This window comes from Narcine bancroftii, chromosome 4 (genome assembly GCF_036971445.1).
Source record: "Narcine bancroftii isolate sNarBan1 chromosome 4, sNarBan1.hap1, whole genome shotgun sequence".
NCBI classification, from domain to species: Eukaryota; Metazoa; Chordata; class Chondrichthyes; order Torpediniformes; family Narcinidae; genus Narcine; species Narcine bancroftii.
Genome location: NC_091472.1, coordinates 206896153 through 206919784, shown reverse-complemented (window position 1 = coordinate 206919784; position 23632 = coordinate 206896153). Strand labels below are relative to the sequence as shown.

At 44.6% G+C, this 23632-nt stretch overlaps 1 protein-coding gene across 3 annotated transcripts in view; it reads right to left on the bottom strand.

Moving 5' to 3' along the window:
- Positions 1-23632, bottom strand: part of upb1 (ureidopropionase, beta) — a 196063-nt gene that overhangs the window by 70220 nt on the left and 102211 nt on the right. For all 3 annotated transcript variants that reach the window (XM_069933758.1, XM_069933759.1, XM_069933760.1), the window contains one exon: positions 20191-20352. In XM_069933758.1, the coding sequence (XP_069789859.1) occupies positions 20191-20352 (162 nt within the window). The remainder of the gene's footprint in view (positions 1-20190; positions 20353-23632) is intronic.

Sequence of the window (23632 nt, the reverse complement as noted above, 5' to 3'; positions counted from 1 at the left end):
TTTCTCTTAGTCTGCCATAAGGCAGACAACAAGTCACCGTTAACATTGGGCGGCGCCTCTCTCAGTAACAGAAGGTAAAAATAATATAGCGGTGCTGCTGGAGCTGTTGTAATAGCAGTAGTCTGCTGGTGCAGACCCACGGGGAGCAGAGACACAGCACTTCCCCTCAGGGTCTAACTGCCCAATCCAACTGCCATCGGCTCTGTGAAGGCTTTAAGTGGCCTATTAAAGAAGCCGATGGTGGTTTATTTTAAAATCCTGCATCTGCGATGTCTGGACACAAGATGGCGGTGCCTATATTCGACAACAGCGTCGAGGGGTTGCCGACTCTGGGGAAGTAGAGGACTGGCGCAGGGTACCAGAAAACAGGGAGATTAGCCCATGTTTGAAGAGAAACAGAGGAGACAACCTGTGGGTCAGTGACCATGGTGGCGAACCAGTGAGGGGCTCTGAGGCTGAAGAACACACAAGTGGCAGGCTGCTGGCGACTGCGTCAAGGGACTCTCACAGCCTCTGCAGTCGCACAGACCCGTTTTATCCGTGGGCAACCTGAGCTCCCGAGCCAACACTCAGATGCAGATTAATGGAACGAGAGATTATCTGCCAACAGGGAAACATTGTAAAGTGGAGTTGGGTTGAGGAAGCTTGGTTCATCAGTGCTGCTGGAATGTGCTCTTCCCTCCTGTCCTCGCCTATGGGGCAATAATCTCCCCACAACAGCTCACTAACCACTTACATGTGCATTAGTGAAACTGATCCTGCATTCCATGACATTAATGCTGCAGCATTGAGAGGAGATTTGATCATTGCTGGAGGTTGTTCTGACTGGATCCTCGGCTGGGCAGGGAGCAAATCGCAAGGCAACTGTCAGAGAGTTGGTGGGCAAATCCGAGAGGCTTTGTCAGATGCTGTATGAAATCTGCTTTGAGAGGGTTAATGACCTAACTTGGACAAACAGCCAATGGAGCATTGCAACAACCCACATGTGAAACTCAGTTGGCAGTTTCTTCTCTGCCCACTGTCGCTTCACACCATTTCAAAGGGAAAAGTGGCAGGCCAAAAACACAAGGCAAGAAGGGAATTTTCCACCTGCAACCTCTCACTGGACAAGAGGGAACAAGGTGGGGCCACAGGAAGTTAAATATTAAAAGGCAACTTTATTAAAAATCAAAATCATGAGCACACATAAAATCATTTATATCCCCTCTTCTCATTGCTACCTTAAGGCAGAAAGCCTGAAGATCAGCACCTCCAGGTTCAAGAACAGTTTTTTTCCCCCAACAGATATCAGGTTCTTGAACCTCCCTGTTGCACTGTTCAGCGACTGCTCCAATACCATAGAAGGACTGTCTGCACTAATGCAAGTCTCTTTCTTTTTGCACTAGGATTTCTGTGAATATTTATTATCTATCCTATGTATTTATTGTCTTTTTAATGTGATTATGGAATGTCTGACTCGTGACTGCTCAATGTAGAGGCGGAGGATATTGAGGCAAGACTGAAAACATTCAGGGCACACCGACCGCATGAAGTGAAAGGAGTCGTCCTTTCATAAATTACCCACCGAGATGTCCAAGCCCCCTCTGCCCCAATGTGGAAGAGTCTGCAGTTCTCACATCGGCCTCATTAGTTTCCTCTGGTCCCATTAAATCGGAACCGAAGAACACCCAGGGATGGGACTTCCACAGTGCGGCTTTTGCACAAACAGAGGAACTACTGACATGGTCTTTGCCCTCAGACAGCTCTAAGAAAAGTACAGAGAACAAAACAAAGGACTCTACATCACCTTTGTTGGCCTCACCAAAGCCTTCGACACCATGAGTAGGAAAGGGCCTTGGCAAATACTAGAGCGCCTCGGATGCCCCCAAAGTTCCTCAACATAGTTATCCAACTGCACGAAAACCAACAAGGTCGGGTCAGATACAGCAATGAGCTCTCTGAACCCTTCTCCATTAACAATGGCGTGAAGCAAGGCTGCGTTCTTGCACCAACACTATTTTCAATCTTTTTCAGCATGATGCTGAAACAAGCCATGAAAGACCTCAACAATGAAGACGCTGTTTACATCCGGTACCGCACGGATGGCAGTCTCTTCAATCTGAGGCGCCTGCAAGCTCACACCAAGACACAAGAGCAACTCGTCTGTGAACTACTCTTTGCAGACGATGCCGCTTTAGTTGCCCATTCAGAGCCAGCTCTTCAGCGCTTGACGTCCAGTTTTGCGGAAACTGCCAAAATGTTTGGCCTGGAAGTCAGCCTGATGAAAACTGAGGTCCTCCATCAGCCAGCTCCCCTCCATGACTACCAGCCCCCCCACATCTCCATCGGGCACACAAAACTCAAAACGGTCAACCAGTTTACCTATCTTGGCTGCACCATTTCATCGGATGCAAGGATCGACGAGGTAGACAACAGACTCGCCAAGGCAAATAGCGCCTTTGGAAGACTACACAAAAGAGTATGGAAAAACAACCAACTGAAAAACCTCACAAAGATTAGCGTATACAGAGCCGTTGTCATACCCACACTCCTGTTCGGCTCCGAATCATAGGTCCTCTACCGGCATCACCTACGGCTCCTAGAACGCTTCCACCAGCGTTGTCTCCGCTCCATCCTCAACATTCATCGGAGCGACTTCATCATCAACATCAAAGTACTCGAGATGGCAGAGGCCGACAGCATCGAATCCACGCTGCTGAAGATCCAACTGCGCTGGGTAGGTCACGTCTCCAGAATGGAGGACCATCGCCTTCCCAAGATCGTGTTATATGGCGAGCTCTCCACTGGCCACCGAGACAGAGGTGCACCAAAGAAGAGGTACAAGGACTGCCTAAAGAAATCTCTTGGTGCCTGCCACATTGACCACCGCCAGTGGGGTGATATCGCCTCAAACCATGCATCTTGGCACCTCACAGTTCGGCGGGCAGCAACCTCCTATGAAGAAGACCGCAGAGCCCACCTCACTGACAAAAGACAAAGGAGGAAAAACCCAACACCTAACCCCAACAAACCAATTTTCCCTTGCAACCACTGCAACCGTGTCTGCCTGTCCCGCATTGGACTTGTCAGCCACAAACGAGCCTGCAGCTGACGTGCACATTACCCCTCCATAAATCTTCGTCCGCGAAGCCAAGCCAAAGAAAAGAAGAAGAATGTGATTATATCGACTGTACTTTATATCTGTATATTGTACACTGTATCATCAAAACAAAGGCACATTTGCTTTTCACCCCAGAGTTGATGTCTCTCATCATTGATCAGGACAGTGATCTTGTTGCATCAGCTTAGATGAACCAGTGGACGTGGTGTATATGGATTTTAGAAAGGCACTTGACAAATTCCCCCATGGTAGGCTCATTCAGACAGTCATGAGGCACGGAAATCATAGAATACCTGGGTGGATTTTGAATTGGTTTGCCTGCAGAAGGCAGAGGATAGTAGTATTCTGCCTGGAGATCAGCGACTGGTGGCGCTCCACAGGGATCTGTTCCGGCACACCTGGTCGAGGTGATTTTTATGAATGTCTTGGATAAAGAAGTAGAGGGGTGGGCCAGTAAGTTTACAGAAGGTTTGAGGCATAGTGAATAGTGTAGAAGGTTGTTCTCGGTTACAACAGGATATAAACAGGATGCAGAGTTGGGTGGAGAAGTGACAGATGGAGTTCAATCCAGATGAGTGTGACGTGCACTTTGGAAGGTTGAGCTTGAGAGTGGAGCATGTGGTTAATGCCAAGATTGTTAACAATCTGGAGGAACAAAGGGATCGTGGGATCCAGATAACTCGATTCCTCAGGTTGCTGCACAAGCTATTCTCGTGGTTCTGAAAGGATATGGTGCGTTAGCTTTCATTAGTCAGGGGATTGAGTTGAAGAGTTGAGAGGTAATATTGCAGCTCTATAAAACTCTGGTTTGAGAATTGCATTCAGTTTTGGTCACCTCTTTACAGGAAGGATGTAGATGCTTTAGAGAGGATGTAGATTTACCAGGACGTTACCTCACTGTCAAAAGGCAAAGGAGGAAAAACCCAACACCCAACCCCAACAAACCAATTTTCCCTTGCAACCGCTGCAACCGTGTCTGCCTGTCCCGCATCGGACGTCAGCCACAAACGAGCCTGCAGCTGACGTGGTCATTACCCCTCCATAAATCTTCGTCCGCGAAGCCAAGCCAAAGGGAAAGAAGAAGAAGAGAAGAGACGTAGATTGGAGAATATGACTCATGAAAACAAAGCTGACAGAACTTGAGCTTTTCCCTTTGGAGTGAGGAAAGATAATAGGTAAATGAATGGAGGTAGATATGTATATGATGACAGCCAGCACCTTCTTCTCAGGGTGGCAATAACAAATACCAGAGGACATCTGTTTAAGATGGGTGGAGGAAAGTTTAGGGGAGGCATTAGACACGTTAATTTTGCACAGAGAGTGATGGGTGCTTGGAATGTATTACTGGGGGTGGAGGCTGGTACAATAGAGACATTTAAAAGACTCTTACATGGTTGTAAGAAAAATAAAGGGTTATGTGTGTTTGGAAGGGAAGGGTTAGATTGTTGGCTGAATTCTTCAATGTTCTAAACTCCAGCAACGACTCAGGGAGCATGTAGAAGGCAGTGGACTCCATGAGAACCTGCTGGGGAACTGATGCCTGCACTGAAAACCAGAACATCTGTGGGGAGGCCTGGGCCACTCTGAGCATTGGCCTAGAGCAACTGCTCCGGCCAATTGGGCAAAACGACAATGGCACACAGAATTTACACCAGAGAGGTGTGGAGTCATAAAACTGGGGGAAGTGCAGCCTTACTGACTGGTGGCCTTGGGAGTGTCTGTCCATGGACTCTTAAAGGTAGCACAACTGAAAGACATGATGATTAAAACAGTTTACAGAATTCTTTATTTCGTCACAACACCCTTCTGAAATGCGGAGCAGAACTGCGCGCACCCTGCAGGTCTCGCTCGTGACACTGCACAATCTCTGCCACACTTCCTCCAGAAAGCCAACCCCTGAAGTTCCATTCTCCACCTCCTCTGCAAGTGCTACCTGACAAAGGGTGATGAATCTGTAGATTTTGTTGCCATAGACAGCTGTGGAAGCTGTTGGGGATATTTAAGACAGAGGTCAATTGGATCTTGATTAAGAAGAAGTCAAGAGTTATGAAGAGAAGGCAGGAGAATGGGATTGTAAAGGATTGTAAATCAGCCATGATGGAATGGTGAGGCAGACTTGAGCTAAATGATCTAATTTGCTTGTGGTCTTATGATTTGTTTTCATATTTCCAGCACCTGCAGTATTTTGCTTTTTTATTTCAGGCTGGTTAGTTTTACTTTGGTTATAGAAGAAAAATACGGCAAGTTTTGGTGGACAATAGAAACTTTCGTTTATGTAGATGAAGGGCAGTCAAAGAAGATAAAAAGCAAAGAACTGCAGATGTCGTAACTCTGAATTCTGGAAACTCTCCTCAGGTGCTTTGCCTAATATTCAGCAATAGTTTTGGCCTAAATGCAGAGGCGTGAGAACGAAATTTGCAAATGATGTATAGACGAGCCAAGAGATTGATTTTGCGTTAGAAAAGGAGGAGGTAAGTTTTCCATTGCAGCAAGATAGAGATGGTCCGGCCAATTGGGCAAAACGACAATGGCACACAGAATTTACACCAGAGAGGTGTGGAGTCATAAAACTGGGGGAAGTGCAGCCTTACTGACTGGTGGCCTTGGGAGTGTCTGTCCATGGACTCTTAAAGGTAGCACAACTGAAAGACATGATGATTAAAACAGTTTACAGAATTCTTTATTTCGTCACGGGGAGAAAAAAGAAGAGGAAGGCAATGCTGGAACTGTGCAAATCATGAGGTGGCCTGCAGCCCAAACAGTGCATACCTTTCTGGTCATAAACACACAGCAATGCTAAAGGAACCCAGCCCAGGAGGGAGGCAGGGTGAAAAGAGCATATGCTACAGGCCCCGGATTTTCAAGGGTCCACCCGTTTATGGACAATGAATTATGAGAAACATTTTTGTTTTCATCTTTGTGCAGCAGCTATTAGATAGTACACTGAGAGTGGCCCCCTCCCCCCCCATCCAGCTCCCGACACAGCAGCAGGTGTGTACCGGAGTTCACCAGAGCGCTACCCTGGCATCTGATCAGGCCATTTTGAGGCTGCCCTGGCAGCTCACGGCAACAGCTCAATGCAGGAGCAATGGCTGTCTTCGTTATCTATTATCCCCCATGCAGCTGGAACTGCTCTGCCAGTGCCAGGGAAATACAGAGCGGTTCCACCTGCATGGGGGAATTATGGGTAATGAAGACAGCCAATGATCCCATATTGAGGCGCCGCTGTCATCATAAGTAAGTTTGTTTTAACAAAGTTTGTTTTAACAATCCTTTATCCGGACATCTAAAATCCGGAAAGCTCCAAAATCTGGCAAGTGGGGAGAGAGACGGCAGCACGAGTCAGGCGGGCAAGGGGGAGGGACTGGCAGCGTGGGTTGGGTGGGCGGGAGACCGGCAGCGCGAGTTGGGTGGGTGGGAGACTGGCAGAGTGAGTCGGGCGGGCAAGGGGGGGGAGTAACCGGCAGTGTAAGTCGAGCAGGCGAGGGGAGGGGGGGGTGGGGTAGATGGCAGTGCAACCGGAAGGGAATGGGGGTGGATACAGCAGCACAATTCAGGTGGGTTTATATCTGGATTTCCAAAATCTGGAAAAATCCAAAATTCGGGACACACTGTCCCCCAAGGGTTTCAGATAAAGGATTGTGTACCTGTATTTATGTAAGTTTTAACAGGGTGGCGCTATTTCAGTGCTTGCCAGAGGCACTATGTTCCCTAGATACGGCACTGGTAATCAATAAATATATAGTGACTGAGAAATCGAGCATCATTTTGTAAAGAATAATTAAGATTATTTCAAACGTACCAAAATGGACATGCACTGTCACATTCCCCCTCATTGCACATGTGCCAGCTAGCACTTCGTGTGCTGCCATCACACTTCCCCCTCACCAGACATGCGCCAGCCGGCATTATTTAGAGCCCCTCTAAAATAAATGCAACAGGCCCTGCATTACCTTAATCCGGCACTGGAGATGGGGAGGGTGGTGATTACAGGATGTTCCACTTTCTGTTAAACCCCAGCTCCCCTTCCTCTTCTCCATTCACCTTTCCCCCAGCTCTCTCTCTCTCCTTTTCCCTCTATCTCCTTTCATGGAGCCAAGATTAATTCTCACCTTTCCTCTTATCATCTCCAATTCCCACCTTTTGGCTGTTGGTCGGGACTCCTCCCCCTGCCCTTCTTCAGTCTTTATTCAGATGCCTTCCTGTTTTTTGTTTCTGACTTGAAGAAAGGCTCAGACCTTAAATGTCAGCTATATATCTTTATCTCCTATGGCCGCTGAGAGACCGGTGGAGTTCCTCCAGCATTTCTGTGTGTTTTTACTACAATCTCAGTGTCTGCAAACTTTCATGTTTCATCCCCTCTGGTCACCACACTGCAGGGAAGATATAATTGTATGGAGAGGGCACAGATAAGACTTAGGAAGATGAAAAATTGTACCAATCAGGAAAGATTAGACAGAGCTGGGATTGTTTGGTTTGGAAAGGAAGCAGCTGAGAAGTTTTAAATGATGATGGAACCAGCTAAAAGGACTCATTCCTCTTGGCTGAGGGGGTCAAAGCCAGGATGCAGAGAATTAAAGTTGCTGGTAAAGAATTTAAACAAGGGGAGATGAGGGAAAGTTTATAGCGATCTGGAAGCCATTGCTGGAAAAGGGTTTGAGGCAGGATTCATGATCATTCTAAAATGCCTCACGTTACAAAGCCCCATGTAATGAAATATCCTTATGGTGAGGGTAGACCTGCAGTCTCCTTTCCCAAATTATTTGGCCATGTCGTGTAAATAAATATTTATCAATTGTATATTTATAGTTGCAGATGTGTATTTATGCACACAGCATTCCAACATAACCAAGTGGATTTAGGAAAGCAGTCCTTCTGTAATGCAAGGTACGAATGGGGGTCCTCTGGCAGAGCCATGGCCTACGGAGCGGTTAGCTCAATGTTATTACAGTGCCAGCGACCCAAGTTCGAATCTGGCGCAGTCTGTAAGGAGTTTGTGCATTCTTTCTGCATCTGTGTGGGTTTCCTCCAGGGGCTCCAGTTTCCTCCCACCCTTCAAAATGTCTGGGGGTTGTGTTAATTGGGGTATTTGGGGGGCATGTGCTCATGCTGTATGCCTACACTGAAAATCAAAAGCACTTTCTGCAAGCAGCTTGTAGCTTCAGACTTCACTCATCTGTGCTCCAAACAATATCTGTTTAAAAGACTTAACAACTGCTCACTGTAAACTAAGCACATCAAACCATTTTTTAAAGGATAGTCCAGAAAATAAAATTAACTGGGTTAATGTCTTCAAGCTTCAAAAATAAATCTGGGTAAGTTTTCTTGGACATAGTGATTGCACAACAGTTCCAGCTGCTATTCCAGGACAGCTTGCAGCTGTTGGTGCTTTGAAGGCAAATCCAATACAAGAAATTATTAGCTTTCTTTGGAAACTGCAAGATTGGTTCCAAGATGAAGATTGACCTTGTGGTATTTATGCAGCGATCTAATTTCACAAAATAGATGTGGGCTTTGTGTGAGCTATGACAGAAATCACAGGACAGAGAGGCATCGAGGGAGAAATGGGCCAAATGGCCTCAAAGCTTCCTTGAGCCTTTGCGAGATCTACAGAGTAACTCCTGGCATGGCTTCCCGGTGATTAGTTTGGGAGATGTGCATCTGGTGTAGCCTCCTCAACATTGGTGAGACCACACGCCGAACACCCTCGCTCTGTCTGTGGGTGTAAACTTTAGCTTCCTATAGCCAACCATTTCTACAACCCCCAACCTTTCCTACAGTGACACATCTGTCCTCAGCCTCATCGTTTGTCAGAGTGAGGCCAAATGCAATCTTGAACAACAACACATCATCCTGGACGACCTTAAACTAATGTCATAACATCAATTTTTCTAGTTTTCAGCAACCCCCACCTGTTTCCACCGTTTTCATCCCTTCTTTACTGACTGTCATTCTCACGCACCCCAACCCCCTTCCCAGAGGTTTCTCCCTCTCTGTGTCTCTCCATCTCTCCCACCTTCTGCCCAATGCCCCATCACCTACTGGCGCTCCTCCCAGCTTTCTTCCCCATCAAATACCAAATATCACTACCTTTTTTATACTGTAGTCCCAATAAAGGGTCCCAACCCGAACGATGACTGACCATTTCTACCCACACATACTGCCTGACCTGCTGAGTACCTCCAGGAGCTCCCTGCTTGTTCAAGATTCCAGGGCCTGCAGTTTGTGTTTCTTCACTGAGATAGACGTGTGCCTGCAGCAAGTGAAAACTTTGTACTTGTGTAACGACACATGCTGGTGCATGGCCTTATGGGCAAGATCTGGTGTTGTATGGATTATTTGACTGTGGAGGACAGCTGGGACTGATCCAATTTCCACCCAGACACAATCTCATAGTCTTTATTGGAATATGGGGAAGAAACCTGCCTGGCACTTCCATTCTCTTCACCCTCCCCACAGGAAGCCAGGGTCCAATCAATCCAACTCTCATTACAGTAAGGCCTACTAGTTTATGGAATGGCCACTCACCAGCTGCACCAGGGAGTATCCAGCTCTGTGTTGGCAACAGAACTTCTTGCAGTTCCGAAGGTCAGAGAGGAAGGGTCCCAAACCAAAGAGAAAGTGGTGCTACAATCAGATCAGAGGGTGGATATTACACCGGCTGTGGACTAGAAACTCTGCAATCGACTACCTTGGACTAAAGGAGGGAAATGATAGCCAGAAGATATCAGAGTTGAGGCAAATCGTGGTTCAAAAGGAAATATGAGAATATTTGTTTACATTCATTAGTGAGTTGTGAATATAGCACCATTTTGGGTACAATTCCAAGGTTGTATAGGAAAGCAAGGTAAAGCAAATCTAACAAACTATCAGAGCACATTTAATATGGGGCATCTGAAACAGTTTAGCATCATGAATAATAAATTATATTGACAGTAAAGTATATTATGTGCAGAATATTTCTCATACAGCTGAATCAAATATTCCATTGTCTTAATGTATTTTCCTACCTCACTTATCGTCTACTGCACACATCCTCTACAGTGGTTCCTTCGTGGTTGATACTTAAGGAGTGCATCATATCAATAAAACTCATTAGGGAGCCATCCGGTTCTCTCTGTTAATAAATACAATAGTTCCTGGAATATATTTAGGCCTGGCCACATTGAATGACAGTTGTATACGGTGGCTGTGATAAGTTCTATCTTCTGGCCTCAGTCACAAACCAGCTTGCATTTCACTATAAAATTTATCTGCTAATGGTGAAAAGTCACAGATGTCAACACACTGCAAAGTCCCAAATTACTCAGGAAATATGTTCATTAATCAGCATCAATCAGTGTGTGGGCCTGGCTATTCATGATGTGGTCAAGGAATCTGAATGCAAGATTTTTGTTTGTTTACAACACAAAACTGGGTGGAAGTAAAACATGAAAGTCTGTAGACACCGAGGTTGAAGTAAAAACACAATGCTGGAGAAACTCAGTCAGTTAAACAGTTTTGATGAAGGACCCATGCCCAAAATGTTGGTTATGTATCTTTACCTTTGCTACATAAAGGTCATTGTTTGTGACCTGCTGCGTTTCTCCAGCATTGTGTTTTTACTACAAAACTGGGTAATTGACAGGCTTGAGGAACATAAATAGAGGCCAAGGCAACAGTCAGATTGAGAGAGTGGACAAATACACATAATGGATAAATGTGAAGTTATCCACTTTGGTGGGAAAAATAAAAAGAGAGGATCTGTGCCAACTAAGTGGTGATAGACTGGGAAACACTGATTTACACAGAGACTTTTATCAATTAACATATAGAGAGAGACTTGGATGTCCTTGTATACCAGTTTACTGAAAGCAAACATTTAATCCTGGAAATATTGCTGCATGAAATTTATATCTGGGCCTTCATTGCAAGAGGACTGGAGTATAGGAGCAAAGATGTCTTGCTACAATAACACAGATTCTTAATGAGACCATACCTGACCTCTTGCCAAAGAAAGACAGGAGACCTGCTTAAGAAGGTTGCTTTGGAAAAGGTGCAGAGGAGATTTACCACTTAGCTGCCCGCATTAGAGGGTGTGAGCTATCAGGAGAGGCTGGACAAACTTAGGTTGTTTTCTCTGGATCATCGGAGGCTGAGAGGAGAACTGACAGATATTTAAAATTATGCTTGGACAGTCAGAATCTTTAATCCCAGAGTAAAAATGCCACACACTGGATGTCAATTTAAGGTGGGTGGTGGTGGTGGGGGGGGGGGGGTGGGAGGTAGAAGTTTAAGGGAGATATGTGGGCAAGTGGTTTTTACAGAGAGTGGTGGGTTTAAGAGCTTCTGGATAAACACATGAATGTGGCTCATGTGCAAGCAGTTTAGTGTTTTAGTTTAATTTGGACATCATGTTCAGCGCTGTCATGTGTGACGAAGGGCCTGTTCCTGTCTGTACTGTTCTATGCCTATTCTTTTTTTTTTAAATTTTTTATTTTTCACACTATAAACCACATTGCTCAAGATACATACATTTTTCCTTTTCAAATATATACAGTGACATGTCCTCCCCCTCCCCCCATCTCACCTCCCCTCCCATTCATTTAAAGTTCAGAATCTAAGATACATTAAACCCGTCAAACAATGTTGTCACTCAATAAAAATAAACCAGAAGTTCCACTGAGTCAATTCTTTTCATTTCCTTCTCCTGTCATTTTAGGTGGTAGATGTCCCCGGTAGGTTTTCTCTATTGTGTTTCATGTATGGCTCCCATATTTGTTCAAATATTGTAATATTATTTCTTAAATTATATGTTACTTTTTCTAGTGGAATACATTTATTCATTTCTATATACCATTGCTGTATTCTCAAGTTATTTCCAGGCCGACATAATACATTTTTTTGCTACAGCTAGAGCTATCCTAACAAATCTTTTTTGTGCACCATCCAAATCAAGTCCAAATTCTTTGTTTTTTATGTTACTTAGGAGGAAGATCTCTGGGTTTTTTGGTATATTGCTTTTTGTGATTTTATTTAATATCTGGTTTAGATCTTCCCAAAATTTTTTCACTTTCTCACATGTCCAAATTGCATGAATTGTTCTTCCCATTTCCTTTTTAGAGCGAAAACATCTGTCAGATACTGTTGGGTCCCATTTATTTAACTTTTGAGGTGTAATGTATAGCCTGTGTATCCAGTTATATTGTATCATACGTAACCTCGTGTTTATTGTATTTCTCATAGTTCCAGAGCATAACTTCTCCCATGCTTCCTTCTTTATCTTTATGTTTAAATCTTGTTCCCATTTTTGTTTAGTTTTACCATTTGTTTCCTCATTCTCCTTTTCTTGCAGTTTAATATACATATTTGTTATAAATTTTTTGATTATCATTGTGTCTGTAATCACATATTCAAAATTACTTCCCTCTGGTAACCTCAGACTGCTTTCCAATTTGTCCTTCAAGTAGGATTTCAGTTCGTAGTATGCCAACACTGTATCTTGAGTTATATTATATTTATATAACTGATAATAGTCTAGCTTTATATTCCGTTTTCCTAACTCTCTCTTGCTTGCGAGCTGATAACAGGAATAGGTCTATTCTTGAGTATGTTTTGTGTCTACCCGAATAATATGAATATTCCTTTTCCTTTGGGTGTTGTTTCCTCCATATATCCAAAAGTTGCATTTCTTGCATCGATTTAATTATAAATTTGGTTACTTTGTTCTTTCTGTTAATTTTTTTCCCAGTTTTATCCATGTTTGAATCCAAATTAAGGTTCAAATCCCCTCCTATTAGTATGTTCCCTTGCGTGTCTGCTATCATCAAAAAAATATCTTGCATAAATTTTTGATCTTCTTCGTTAGGTGAATATACATTGATTAAATTCCAAAACTTCAAATATATCTGACATTTTATCATTACATATCTCCCTGCTGGATCTATTATTTCCTCTTCTATTTTAATTGGTACATTTTTACTGATTAATATAGCTACTCCTCTAGCTTTTGAATTATATGACGCTGCTGTTACATGTCCTACCCAATCTCTCTTTAATTTCTTGTGCTCCATTTCAGTTAAATGTGTTTCTTGCACGAATGCTATATCAATTTTTTCTTTTTTCAGTAAATTTAGCAGTTTCTTCCTTTTGATTTGGTTATATATTTCGTTAATATTTAAAGTCATATAGTTCAACGTAGCCATTTCATACTTTGTTTATCTTTCCTTTCCGTTTCCTCATCATCACCTTTCCTTCTTATCCATTTCTGCTTTCTTGTTTTGAACACTTTATAAGACAACATTTATAAAACTTCAAACATTTCCCTTATTCTCCTATCTAAAATTTCTTTAACCCCACTATCCCCTCCCCTTCCTGAGTTGCCTTTTATTCCTTGTTGGGCAACCACATCTCCCCTCTCCATTTGGATTTGCGAATTCACTTGCAAGCGTCAACTGATTTCGCAGTGACCGTAACTCCTCCCCACCTAGCTCCCCCCCAGAAAAGATTTCAATTTTCATATATAACAAAGGTCACTCTCTTAATTCCCTCCTTACTTCCTCCTCTCTTCCCTTTCTTTCCCTTAATAATTCTTATCTATACTCTATATATTTTCCTTTAAATACGGATACACTCATGTACACACATATATACATACACACACACACACATACATATAGTTCATGGTCATTTTTACTCTTGTTACATGTCTTCATCTCTCTGCCTATTTTGTAGCTGTTCTGGAAATTTTCGTGCTTCCTCCGGATCTGAGAATAGTCTATTTTGCTGCCCTGGAATAACTATTTTAAGTACCGCTGGGTACTTTAGCATAAATTTATATCCTTTTTTCCATAGGATCGCTTTTGCTGTATTAAACTCCTTTCTCTTCTTCAGGAGTTCAAAACTTATGTCTGGATAGAAAAGAAATTTTTGACCTTTGTATTCCAGTGGCTTTTTGTCTTCTCTTATTTTCTTCATTGCTTTCTCCAATATATTTTCTCTTGTTGTACATCTTAAGAATTTTACTAAAATGGATCTTGGTTTTTGTTGTGGTTGTGGTTTCGGGGCTAATGTTCTATGTGCCCTTTCTATTTCCATTTCTTCCTGTAATTCTGGTCTTCCTAGGACCCTGGGGATCCAATCTTTTATAAATCTCTCATATTCTTGCCTTCTTAATCTTCCTTAAGGCCCACTATCTTTATATTATTTCTTCTATTATAATTTTCCATTATATCTATCTTCTGAGCTAACAGCTCTTGTGTCTCTTTAACTTTTTTATTATATTCTTCTAATTTCTCTTAAGTCCTCTACTTCCATTTCTACGGCTGTTTCTCGTTCTTCCACCTTGTCCACTCTTTTTCCTATATCTGACATGACCATCTCTAATCTATTCATTTTTTCTTCTGCACTTTTAATTCTTCTTTTTATTTCACTAAATTCTTGTAATTGCCATTCTTTTACTGATTCCATATATTCTTTAAAAAAAATATATCCATTGTCTTGCCTTTCCCTTCTTCTTCCATTTCTCTATGTTCTTCGTCTTCTTCTTCCTCTGGGTTGGTTATCTGTTGTTTTCTTGTTTTCTTTTTACTCTCTTCTTTCTTGTTCTCGTTGTTTTCTATGTTCTCTTCCTGTTGTTGTGTTGCAGCTGTCATTCTCAGCTGTGGAGATCGACTCCTCAGCTGGTCCCCCCTCCCGTCAGTGTTTTTTTTTCCATGCGCATCGCGCATGCGCTACTCCTCGCGCATACACGTTTGCGCACTTTTACTTGGCTCCGCGAGCCATTTTTGTAGTCCCGAGCTTCGACTGACCTTAGGGCGCGGGCTTCTCTCTCCGCGGCGGGCCTCCTCGGACAGGTAAGGCCTTCACCTTCTTCTTCCGACGTTCTATCTTCTTCCCATTGCTTTCGACTTTTCTTTCTTCGCTGCCATTTTCTTCCCACCTTTACTTTCACTTTGTTTTAATTTTTATGTTTGTGCCTTTGTGTTTTGTGTGTTTTTTTAAAACTTTTCCAGAGAGGGCTGGAGTTCCTTGACCGGCCACTACTCCATCACGTGACTCCTCCCTCTATGCCTATGCAAGGGAGGGATGAATGACAAGTCCTCATCAGACTAATGGCATGGATAGAGTTTGAAGGAAATGAGCCTCCATGGATATCTGGTACTTTTTCACGCTGTTGTGAGAACTTAAACATATATTTGGACATACAGCATGGAAACAGGCCTTTTCAACCCATGAGTCCGTGCCGCCCAATTTAGACCTCATTAACCTACACCCCCCCCCATACGTTTATGAATGTTGCGAGGAAACCAGAGGTGCCGGAGAAAACCCACATGGACACAGGGAGAATGTACAAATTCCTTACAGACAGTGCGGGATTCAAACCCTGGACTGGTCCCGATCGCTGGCGCTGTAAAGGTGTTGCACTAACCGCTACACCAACCGTGCAATTACTGAGGCTATTTGGGAGGTGAACCGTTATGAAGATTTATGGAGAACCAGCCATACAATGGAAATGGGCTAATGCTGAGGAGGGAGGCAAAATAGATAACAGCAATGGCAGATTTATTGGAGATACTTCAATTAAATGATTATCTGGTCAATTGGCACAATAGCCATAGAACAGAGAACACTACAGCACAGAAACAGGTCTTTCAAACCAACAGAGCCCTCCAGCTCGCTCTCACCCACATGCCTATCCAAATGTTTCTTAAATGTCAAAGTTGAGCCCGCATTCACCACTTCAGCTGCCAGCTTGTTCCACACTCCCACCATTCTCTGTGTGAAGTATCCCGAATGTTCCCCCTAAACTTTTCAACTTTCATCCTTAACCCATGTCCTCTAATTCTTGTCTCACCCAACCTCAGCGGAAAAAGAATGTTTGCATTCACTCTATCTAAACCCTCAGAATTTTGTATATGGCCTATCAAGTTTCCCTTCATTCTTCTGCATCCAGGGAATAAATCCTAACCTGTTTAACCTTTCACTATGACTCAGTTCCTCAAGTTCCAGCTCTTTCAATTTTATTGATATCTTTCCTGCAGTTAGGTGACCAAAACTACAATACTCCAAATTAGGCCTCACCAGTGTCTTATACAACGTTATCACAACATCCCAACTCCTCTACTTTGATTTGCAAAGGCCAATATGACAAAATCTCTCTTTATAATCCTATCTACCTGTGACTCTACTTTCTGGGAATTATGAATCTGTATTCCCAGATCCCTCTGTTCTACCACACTCCTCAGTGATTTATCATTTACTATGTATGTCCTACCTTGGTTTGTCCTTCCAAAATGCAACACCTCACACTTGTCTGCATTAAATTCCATCCATCATTTTGTGGCTCAATTTTCCAGCTGGTCCAGATCCCTCTGTAAGTTTTGAAAGCCTTTTTCACTGACCACAACACCTCCAATCTTTGTGTCATCTGCCATCCAGCTGATCCAATTATCATCGATTCTAGATCATTGATGTAGATGATGAGCACTGATCCCTGATAGACACCACTCGTCACTTGCTCCAGGCAGAGGCAATCATCCACTACCATTCTCCGGCTTCACCCCACCCCCCGGAAAAAAAAATCTCTTGTCCAATTTAAGATCTCATCCTGAATACTGAGCAACTGAACCTTCTTGACCAACCTCCCATGTGGGCCCTTGTCAAAAGCCATGCACACAACATTCATGGCCTTTACTCCACCAACTTGGTCGCCTCCTCAAAACAAAAACTGAACGGTCAGCAACCCATTCCTCCAACCCAGTCCTTAATTTCATGATCCCAAACCACATTCCTCAATGAGCACTATAGCAGGATTTATGTTTATTTGGAAAGCCAGGGGCTGCTGTGCAGGAGCTTGGACTGGTACAGGGCAGAGCACATCTCACAAATCTGAAAGTTCAAGCAGCAGACATGGATCATGTGGACTCCTGGAAGGTCTCCATGCTCAGCTGGTGCAGAAAAGACAAGATATGCAGTAAAAGTTCGAAACTCTGGATGCCAGAAATCTGGATCACTTGGGATTCCGGACTTCTCAAAACTCTCAGCTTTTGCATTTGAGCATGTGCGCATGCATTCATTGCGCGCATGTGTGCATTGTGTAAATGGCACAGATGTATTGCCTGAGGCTCCAGAAAATCAGAACTGACCCATTTCAGAGCAGTCTGGATTTTAGGTCTTTTACTGTATGCAGATGACTTGGATGAAACCTAGGTGGGTTTGATCACTAACTTGCAGATGGCAATGAACATTGGACAGTGAAGGCTGTCCAAGGATGAAGTGGGGCAGTGACCAGCTGGAAAGTTGGGGGGACAGGTGGCGGATGGAATTTAACCCAGACAAGTGTTAGATGATGCGCTTTAGGGTGTCATATTTTGGGAGGGCTTTCAAAATAAACGTCAGGGGCCTCAGGAGCATTGGTGTACAGAGGGAATCCATGTATTCTCCGAAAATGCTAACAGAGGCAGATGGGTAGAGGAAAAAGCATTTGGTATGGATAAAGGCTGCAGATGCTAGAATCTTAAGCAATGAAGAATTGGCAGAGGAACTGGCAGGCCAGATTGCATCTTTGGGTAAAAATGTCTGGTTTCAGGTCAGTACGTTTTATTAAACCTCAGATAAAAAGGTGAAATTACATTTATAAATGGGCAAAGAAGTTGTGGGGGGGGGCTCCAAAGTGATAGGGTTTAGGACAGATGCTGTGAGAGGTAGAGGGAGAAACCACTGGGAAGGGGGCTGGGGAAGAGTGAGGAAAGAAAAGAGGCAGAGAGAGGAAAAACAAGCACAGAAGCAGGTGGAGATGGAAACTGTGGAATCTTTTGGGGTGGAGGTTTCATAAAAATGAGAAAACCCAATGTTCACGTTGTTAGTTATAAGGTCGTCAAGGAGGATTATGACAACCTGACAATGGATGAGGCCAAGGACGGACGTGTCACTGGAGGAATGGCTGGGGAAGTTGAAATGGTTGGCTGCAGGAAGATCAAGTTTCAACTCACACAGTGAGTGGAGCCTTAAACCGAGCAGCATGAACAATTATAGGTAATCCCTCCCCCATCTGGATCCACTGTTTCCGTCCCTTCTTTACCAAATCCTGTGCTTACTTTTTCCCTCTCTCTAACTCTTCTTTCCTTCCTCATGGCCTCTCCTTCCTCCTGTCTCTCCACCTCTCACACCTTCTGCGCAATACCCTATCACTTCTGGGCCTCTCCCCCAACTTCATTCCTCCGACCTTTAGACATGTAATTTCACCCTTTTAGCTTAGTTTAATGCAACCCGAAATGTTAACTGACCATCTCTACCCATCTCTCTGACCTGCCGAGTTCCTCCGCCAATTCCTTGCTTGCTCAAGGCTTCAATAGGCTGAGGCATTGAGATGTCAAGTTTCAGCTGTATAAAACATCACTCTGAGCCCCTCTGGAGCATTGTGTATTGTTCTGGTTGCTGGACAACGGGAAGGATGTGATAACATTAGAAAAAAATGCTATGAGACTCACTGGGGCATGGCAGAGAAAGGAGGTCTGCAGTTACAAGACGACTAGGCTGAGGGGTGACCTTGGAGAGGTTCATAATGTCATGAGAGATGTGGTAAGGGTAGGTGGTCAGAAATGTTTTCCCAGGACCAACTGGAAATGGAGGCACATGTTTGGGCTGAGAGAGGAGTCCTTTATTGGAGATCAGGGGATGCACAGCCTGGGGGTTTACCCAGCCTGGGGGTGACGGTTATTTGGAAAGAGCTGCCAGAGGAAGCGGTGGTGGCAGGTATGGTTACAAGGTTTATGATTCATTTGGACAGGATAAGAAAGGCAAGTGGTCCTCGCGTGAATAGGCATCACAGTCAGCACAGACAATGCTGTACGTTCTTACAATACGAAACTCAAATTCTCCAATATAATTAATATGATATGATTTCCTGACGAACACCTTCCCTGCAGTTAAGTAAACAGACCAAAAGTTTCAAGACCCGTTCGGGACCCAGCACACATCCAGGCTGACGATCCAGAGTTGCACAGTAGGGTGGTGAGGCAGCATGTTTAACCGAGGCCTTACTGTTCTCTTCAACGGCCCGAGGAGAGTGCACCACACCAGGGAAGAGCTCTGGAGAATTCCTTGGTGTCCGCACATTTCCCTCTCCAGCCAATTTTATATTGGTGCTTTAAGCAGATTGCTGCTGTGTTTCTTGCAAGTGATTACTTGGCTGAATGGTGCCCCAACAACAACCTCACACTCAGTGTCATCAAAACCAAGGCACTGATTGTTGAATTTAGAAAGGGAAAACTAGAGGTGTACAATCCAGTGATAATTGGGAGATCAGAGGTGGAGAGGGTGAGCACATTTAAGTTCTTGGGAGTTATTGTCTCAGAGGATCTTTCCTGGAACCAACATACTCGTGAAGAAGGCCTCTATTTCCTCAGGAGTGTGCAGAGGTTTGGTACGAAATCAAAAACTGGCAACTTCCACAGACGTGTGGTGGAATGTGTGCTGACCAGCTGCATCAAGGTCTGGTATGGGGACCCCTGAGCGTAAAGCCGTGAAAGAGACATGAAAAGTGCCCCACAAAACCCAGATCTTCCCTTCAATGCTCAGACTGCTACAGGAATTAATGGATGATTGCTGATGGCGGCCTCCGCATGGGCCAGAGGTCAAGTCAGAAGCTCTCCATCACATTAAAATTAATTTTTTTTTAAATTTTAGAAAAACAGCATGGAAATAGACCTTTCGGCTCATGCTGCCCAGTTACACCCAATTGACCGCAACCCTGGTATGTTTTTGGGAGGAAACTGAAGCACTCAGAGGACATTCATGCAGACACAAGGAGAACATACAAATTCCTTACAGACAGCACTGGATTTGAACTCAGGTGGGTGGGGTGCTGTAACAGTGTAGTTGCACTGTATTGTAATATTTCACGTTTTAACACTCAGTAGCAGCTCTCTGTCCCAGCTGCCTGAGTTCAACAAGGAGCGGATCTTGCCGTACAGTGGCACTCAGGAGCACAGTCTCATTAGGGTTATTAGAAGGTGAATGAAGAGCTGAGAGACCAGAAAGCATTCATCAGATGCTACAATCATTGTGATTGACAGACTGACAGGCTCAACGTTTAAATCCATTCTTACCTCATTAAAATCTCCAATCCTGGGAATGTGGTTCTTCCTCGTCTTGCCAAGAACATTTCCAGAATTAGAAATCACTACCGCGGTGTTCCACAATGTGTCCCCGTGAAACTCATCCCGTTCCAAGATTGGAGACACCACAACCATGTTGTACTTTCTTGCAAGCTGTGGGGACAGGGGGAAAGGAGAAGGCAAGAAAGTTAAGAAAATAAACATGAATGCAACCATCACTGATGAAGGCCAATAATGTGATTCAGGAGCTCCTAATGCTTCCACCACGAACTCTCGCTTCAGCCCCAGCCACCCACCCATGCCAACTCTCTCACTTGCTCCCACATCAGCCTCAGCCCCTGTTGCTGGCTCCCACAGGCTCATCCCCCACCACCGCACTCCTTACCCTTCCCCATCCCCTCACACCTCTCCCTATTCAACCACCATCTCCTCCTTTGAGGTCCCCTTTTTACCCAACCCTCAGACCCATTCATCCCTGACTCTCCAGTAACCCCCCCTACCATCCACCTCCCCCCTCTGACTCCCCTACCTACTTCTCCCCCCTCCTCCCCCAACACCCTCCACACACTGTCTCCCACTCTGACCCCTGCTTGGTTTTTACCATCCCCCTCTGACCTTCCCCTTTCAGAGACGGAAAGCTCTGTCCTCAGTGGAGGCCTCAGCTTCATCCCCGTCCATTCACACCTTAATGGGTTCCGTCTCCATGCCCACTTCCACAACCAGGATTCTCCACCCACCACCGAAGACCCCTTCTCCTACTTTAAGCCTTTTTCCTCCACCTGGACACCTCCTCCTGGCCAGCTGCCCACTCTGCATCTTTATATTTCCAAATTGCATCAACCGTCTCAACTTCACCACTTCCCTCCCGTATTCTAATCGCACTCCCCCCTCCCCACCATTTTGTTCAGGCGCCTGCCCACATTTTGTGCATACCTTGATGAAGTGCTCAAGCCCAAAATGTCGGTTATGTATCTTTACCTTGTTTGACTTGCTGAGTTTCTCCAGCATTGTTTTTATTCCAGACCCACCATAGAGGGCGACCCATAAAGGCCAACAGAATGGCCTAGTATTTAGGGATTAGAGTAACCACTGGCCTTGCCATAAAATAAATTGCTAGAAAAGGGACAGAACCACAACCCCTCAGAAACATTCACCTGCCTCTTTCCCTCTCCTGGCAGCTGAAGAGTTAATTGCCAATTTCTGGATGTTCTGTTTGTATTCAATTATAGATTTACATCTTTGAACTGTTACAGCTGAAGGATTTGCACTGTAACTGAACAGGAAGTGGAAAATCAATACCCACTGACTCACAGACTTCCTTCACTATAGGTAAAACAGCCAATTAGTCCAGCACAGACAAAGCAATAAAGAACAAACCCAATTCCATTGTATCCACAAAACACCAACACTTAATTTACATTTAACTCCACTACATTTCTTTCTGCAATCACACAAAGTCCTCATTTATGCCGTGTGGATCTTGGATTTTATTAGAAATGACAGGAACCTGTGGCCCCCAAATTAACCTACAACACCCACCTGTTTTGAAGGGTGGGAGGAAACTGGAGCACCCCAAGGAAACCCATGCAGACACCCATGTACAAGCTCCTTTGAGAAAGTGTCAGATTCGAACCCAGGCTGTTGGTAGTGGGGCGCTCACCGCTACCATAACGGGGCTACAGCAAAGGTGATGCAACCAGCATCTATCACCCATTGCTGAATGTTTGGGAAGGTGGATATGAGATACCTTCTAAACAATCCCCTGCGATTACAGGGAGAACGTGTAAACTGCACACAGACAATGCCGGAGATCAGGATTGAACCCTGGTCTCTGGAACTGTGAGGCTCTCTGCCCCACATACCACCCTGTTCACCAGAGCAGTTATGTATTAATAGCATTATTCTGGTCATCCATTAATTTGTGAACCTCAGGGCATTGGTGATGGTAGGGTTCCTTTATTGTCAGGCAATAGTTCATAACATGTAATATTACACAAAATTGCCTTCTGCTTGTCGTAAGGCAGACAAGGTGTTACCATTAGTGTTGTCCGGCACCCCTTAAAGAGAGAAAAGAAGCAAGAGCCCCTTCAGAGACACGAAGTGCCCGTGGATTTACCTCCAGTCCTCCCGCAGCCTCTGCAGCCACAGAGACTCCTGTTTGATCCATCCCCAACCCGAGCTCCAGATCCAAACCTCCAATACGATCAGGGAGCCTTCAGTGCCCGAGGGACTTCAGGAGCCCATCTTGCCCTCAGCGCCTTCTTGAATCCTGGTTCCCATGAGTCGGTCCCCCTACCACAATACGATCAGGAAGCCTTCAGCACCCAAGGGACTTCAGGAGCCAATCTTGCCCTTAGCGCCCTCTCGAATCCTGGTTCCCATGAGTTGGTCCCCTTATCACAAGTCACCGACAGCCCAGACCTCATGTGGGTCCCTCAGTTCCTGATCCCCTCGCTGGTCCACTGCTGTAATCACCACCCTGGAGGGTCATCTCCTCTGCTTCTCCTTCTTTCTGATGCCACTCCCCAGAGTCTGAAACTCCTCATGGCTGCTTCCAAGCACAGGAGCTGCCATCTTGGGCTCAAACCCCACAGTTTCAGGGTTTTAGTTTAAAAACACCGTTGCCTCCTCTAACAGGCGATTGAATGGCTGAACAGAGCCGCTGACATTGGGACCGGCTGGTTGAACCCTTCAGAACAGTGCTGTATCTTAGTTCCTTACCAGTGGCAGTGCTGCTATGACAGCTACTCCAGCAACGCCACCATTTTTCTCTCTCCGAGCAACAGCAAAGGAACGGCTTGTGAACGTGCAAGTAAAGAGAACGTTTACATGTGCGAGAGTGCAACAGGACAGGCTGGTGGATGTTCAGAATCAGAATTTATCGTGATGAACATGTCATGAAATCTGTTGTTTTACAGCAGCATCACAGTGAAAATATTGCGACAAAATCTTATTTCAAAAATATATAAATGGTTCCAGAAAATAGGATAAAATGAGGTGGTGTCTGTGGTCATTGCCCATTCAGGAAGAAGCTGTCCTTGTGCCCCTGGGGATTTGAATTCAGGCTCCTGTACCTCCTTCCCGACAGTAGCAGTAGCCTATGGACAGTAGCAGAGAGCGCTGAGGGCCCTGGATGACAAAGGCTGTTTTCTTACGACACTGCCTCTTGTAGATGTCCTCGATGGAGTGAAGACATGCCCATGATGCCTCTGGAGAGTTAACAACTCTCTGAAAATTTTTCCTGTCTTGTTTATTGGCACCTCCATAACAGACAGGGATACAATCATTCAGAATGCTCTCCACGGTACCCCTGTAGAAATTAGCAAGAGTCTTTGGTGACGTACCGAATCTCTTCAAACTCCTCATAAACAATAGCTACTGGTGAGTCTTCTTCATGATTGCATTGACGTGGAGGCCTCAGGACAGATCTTCA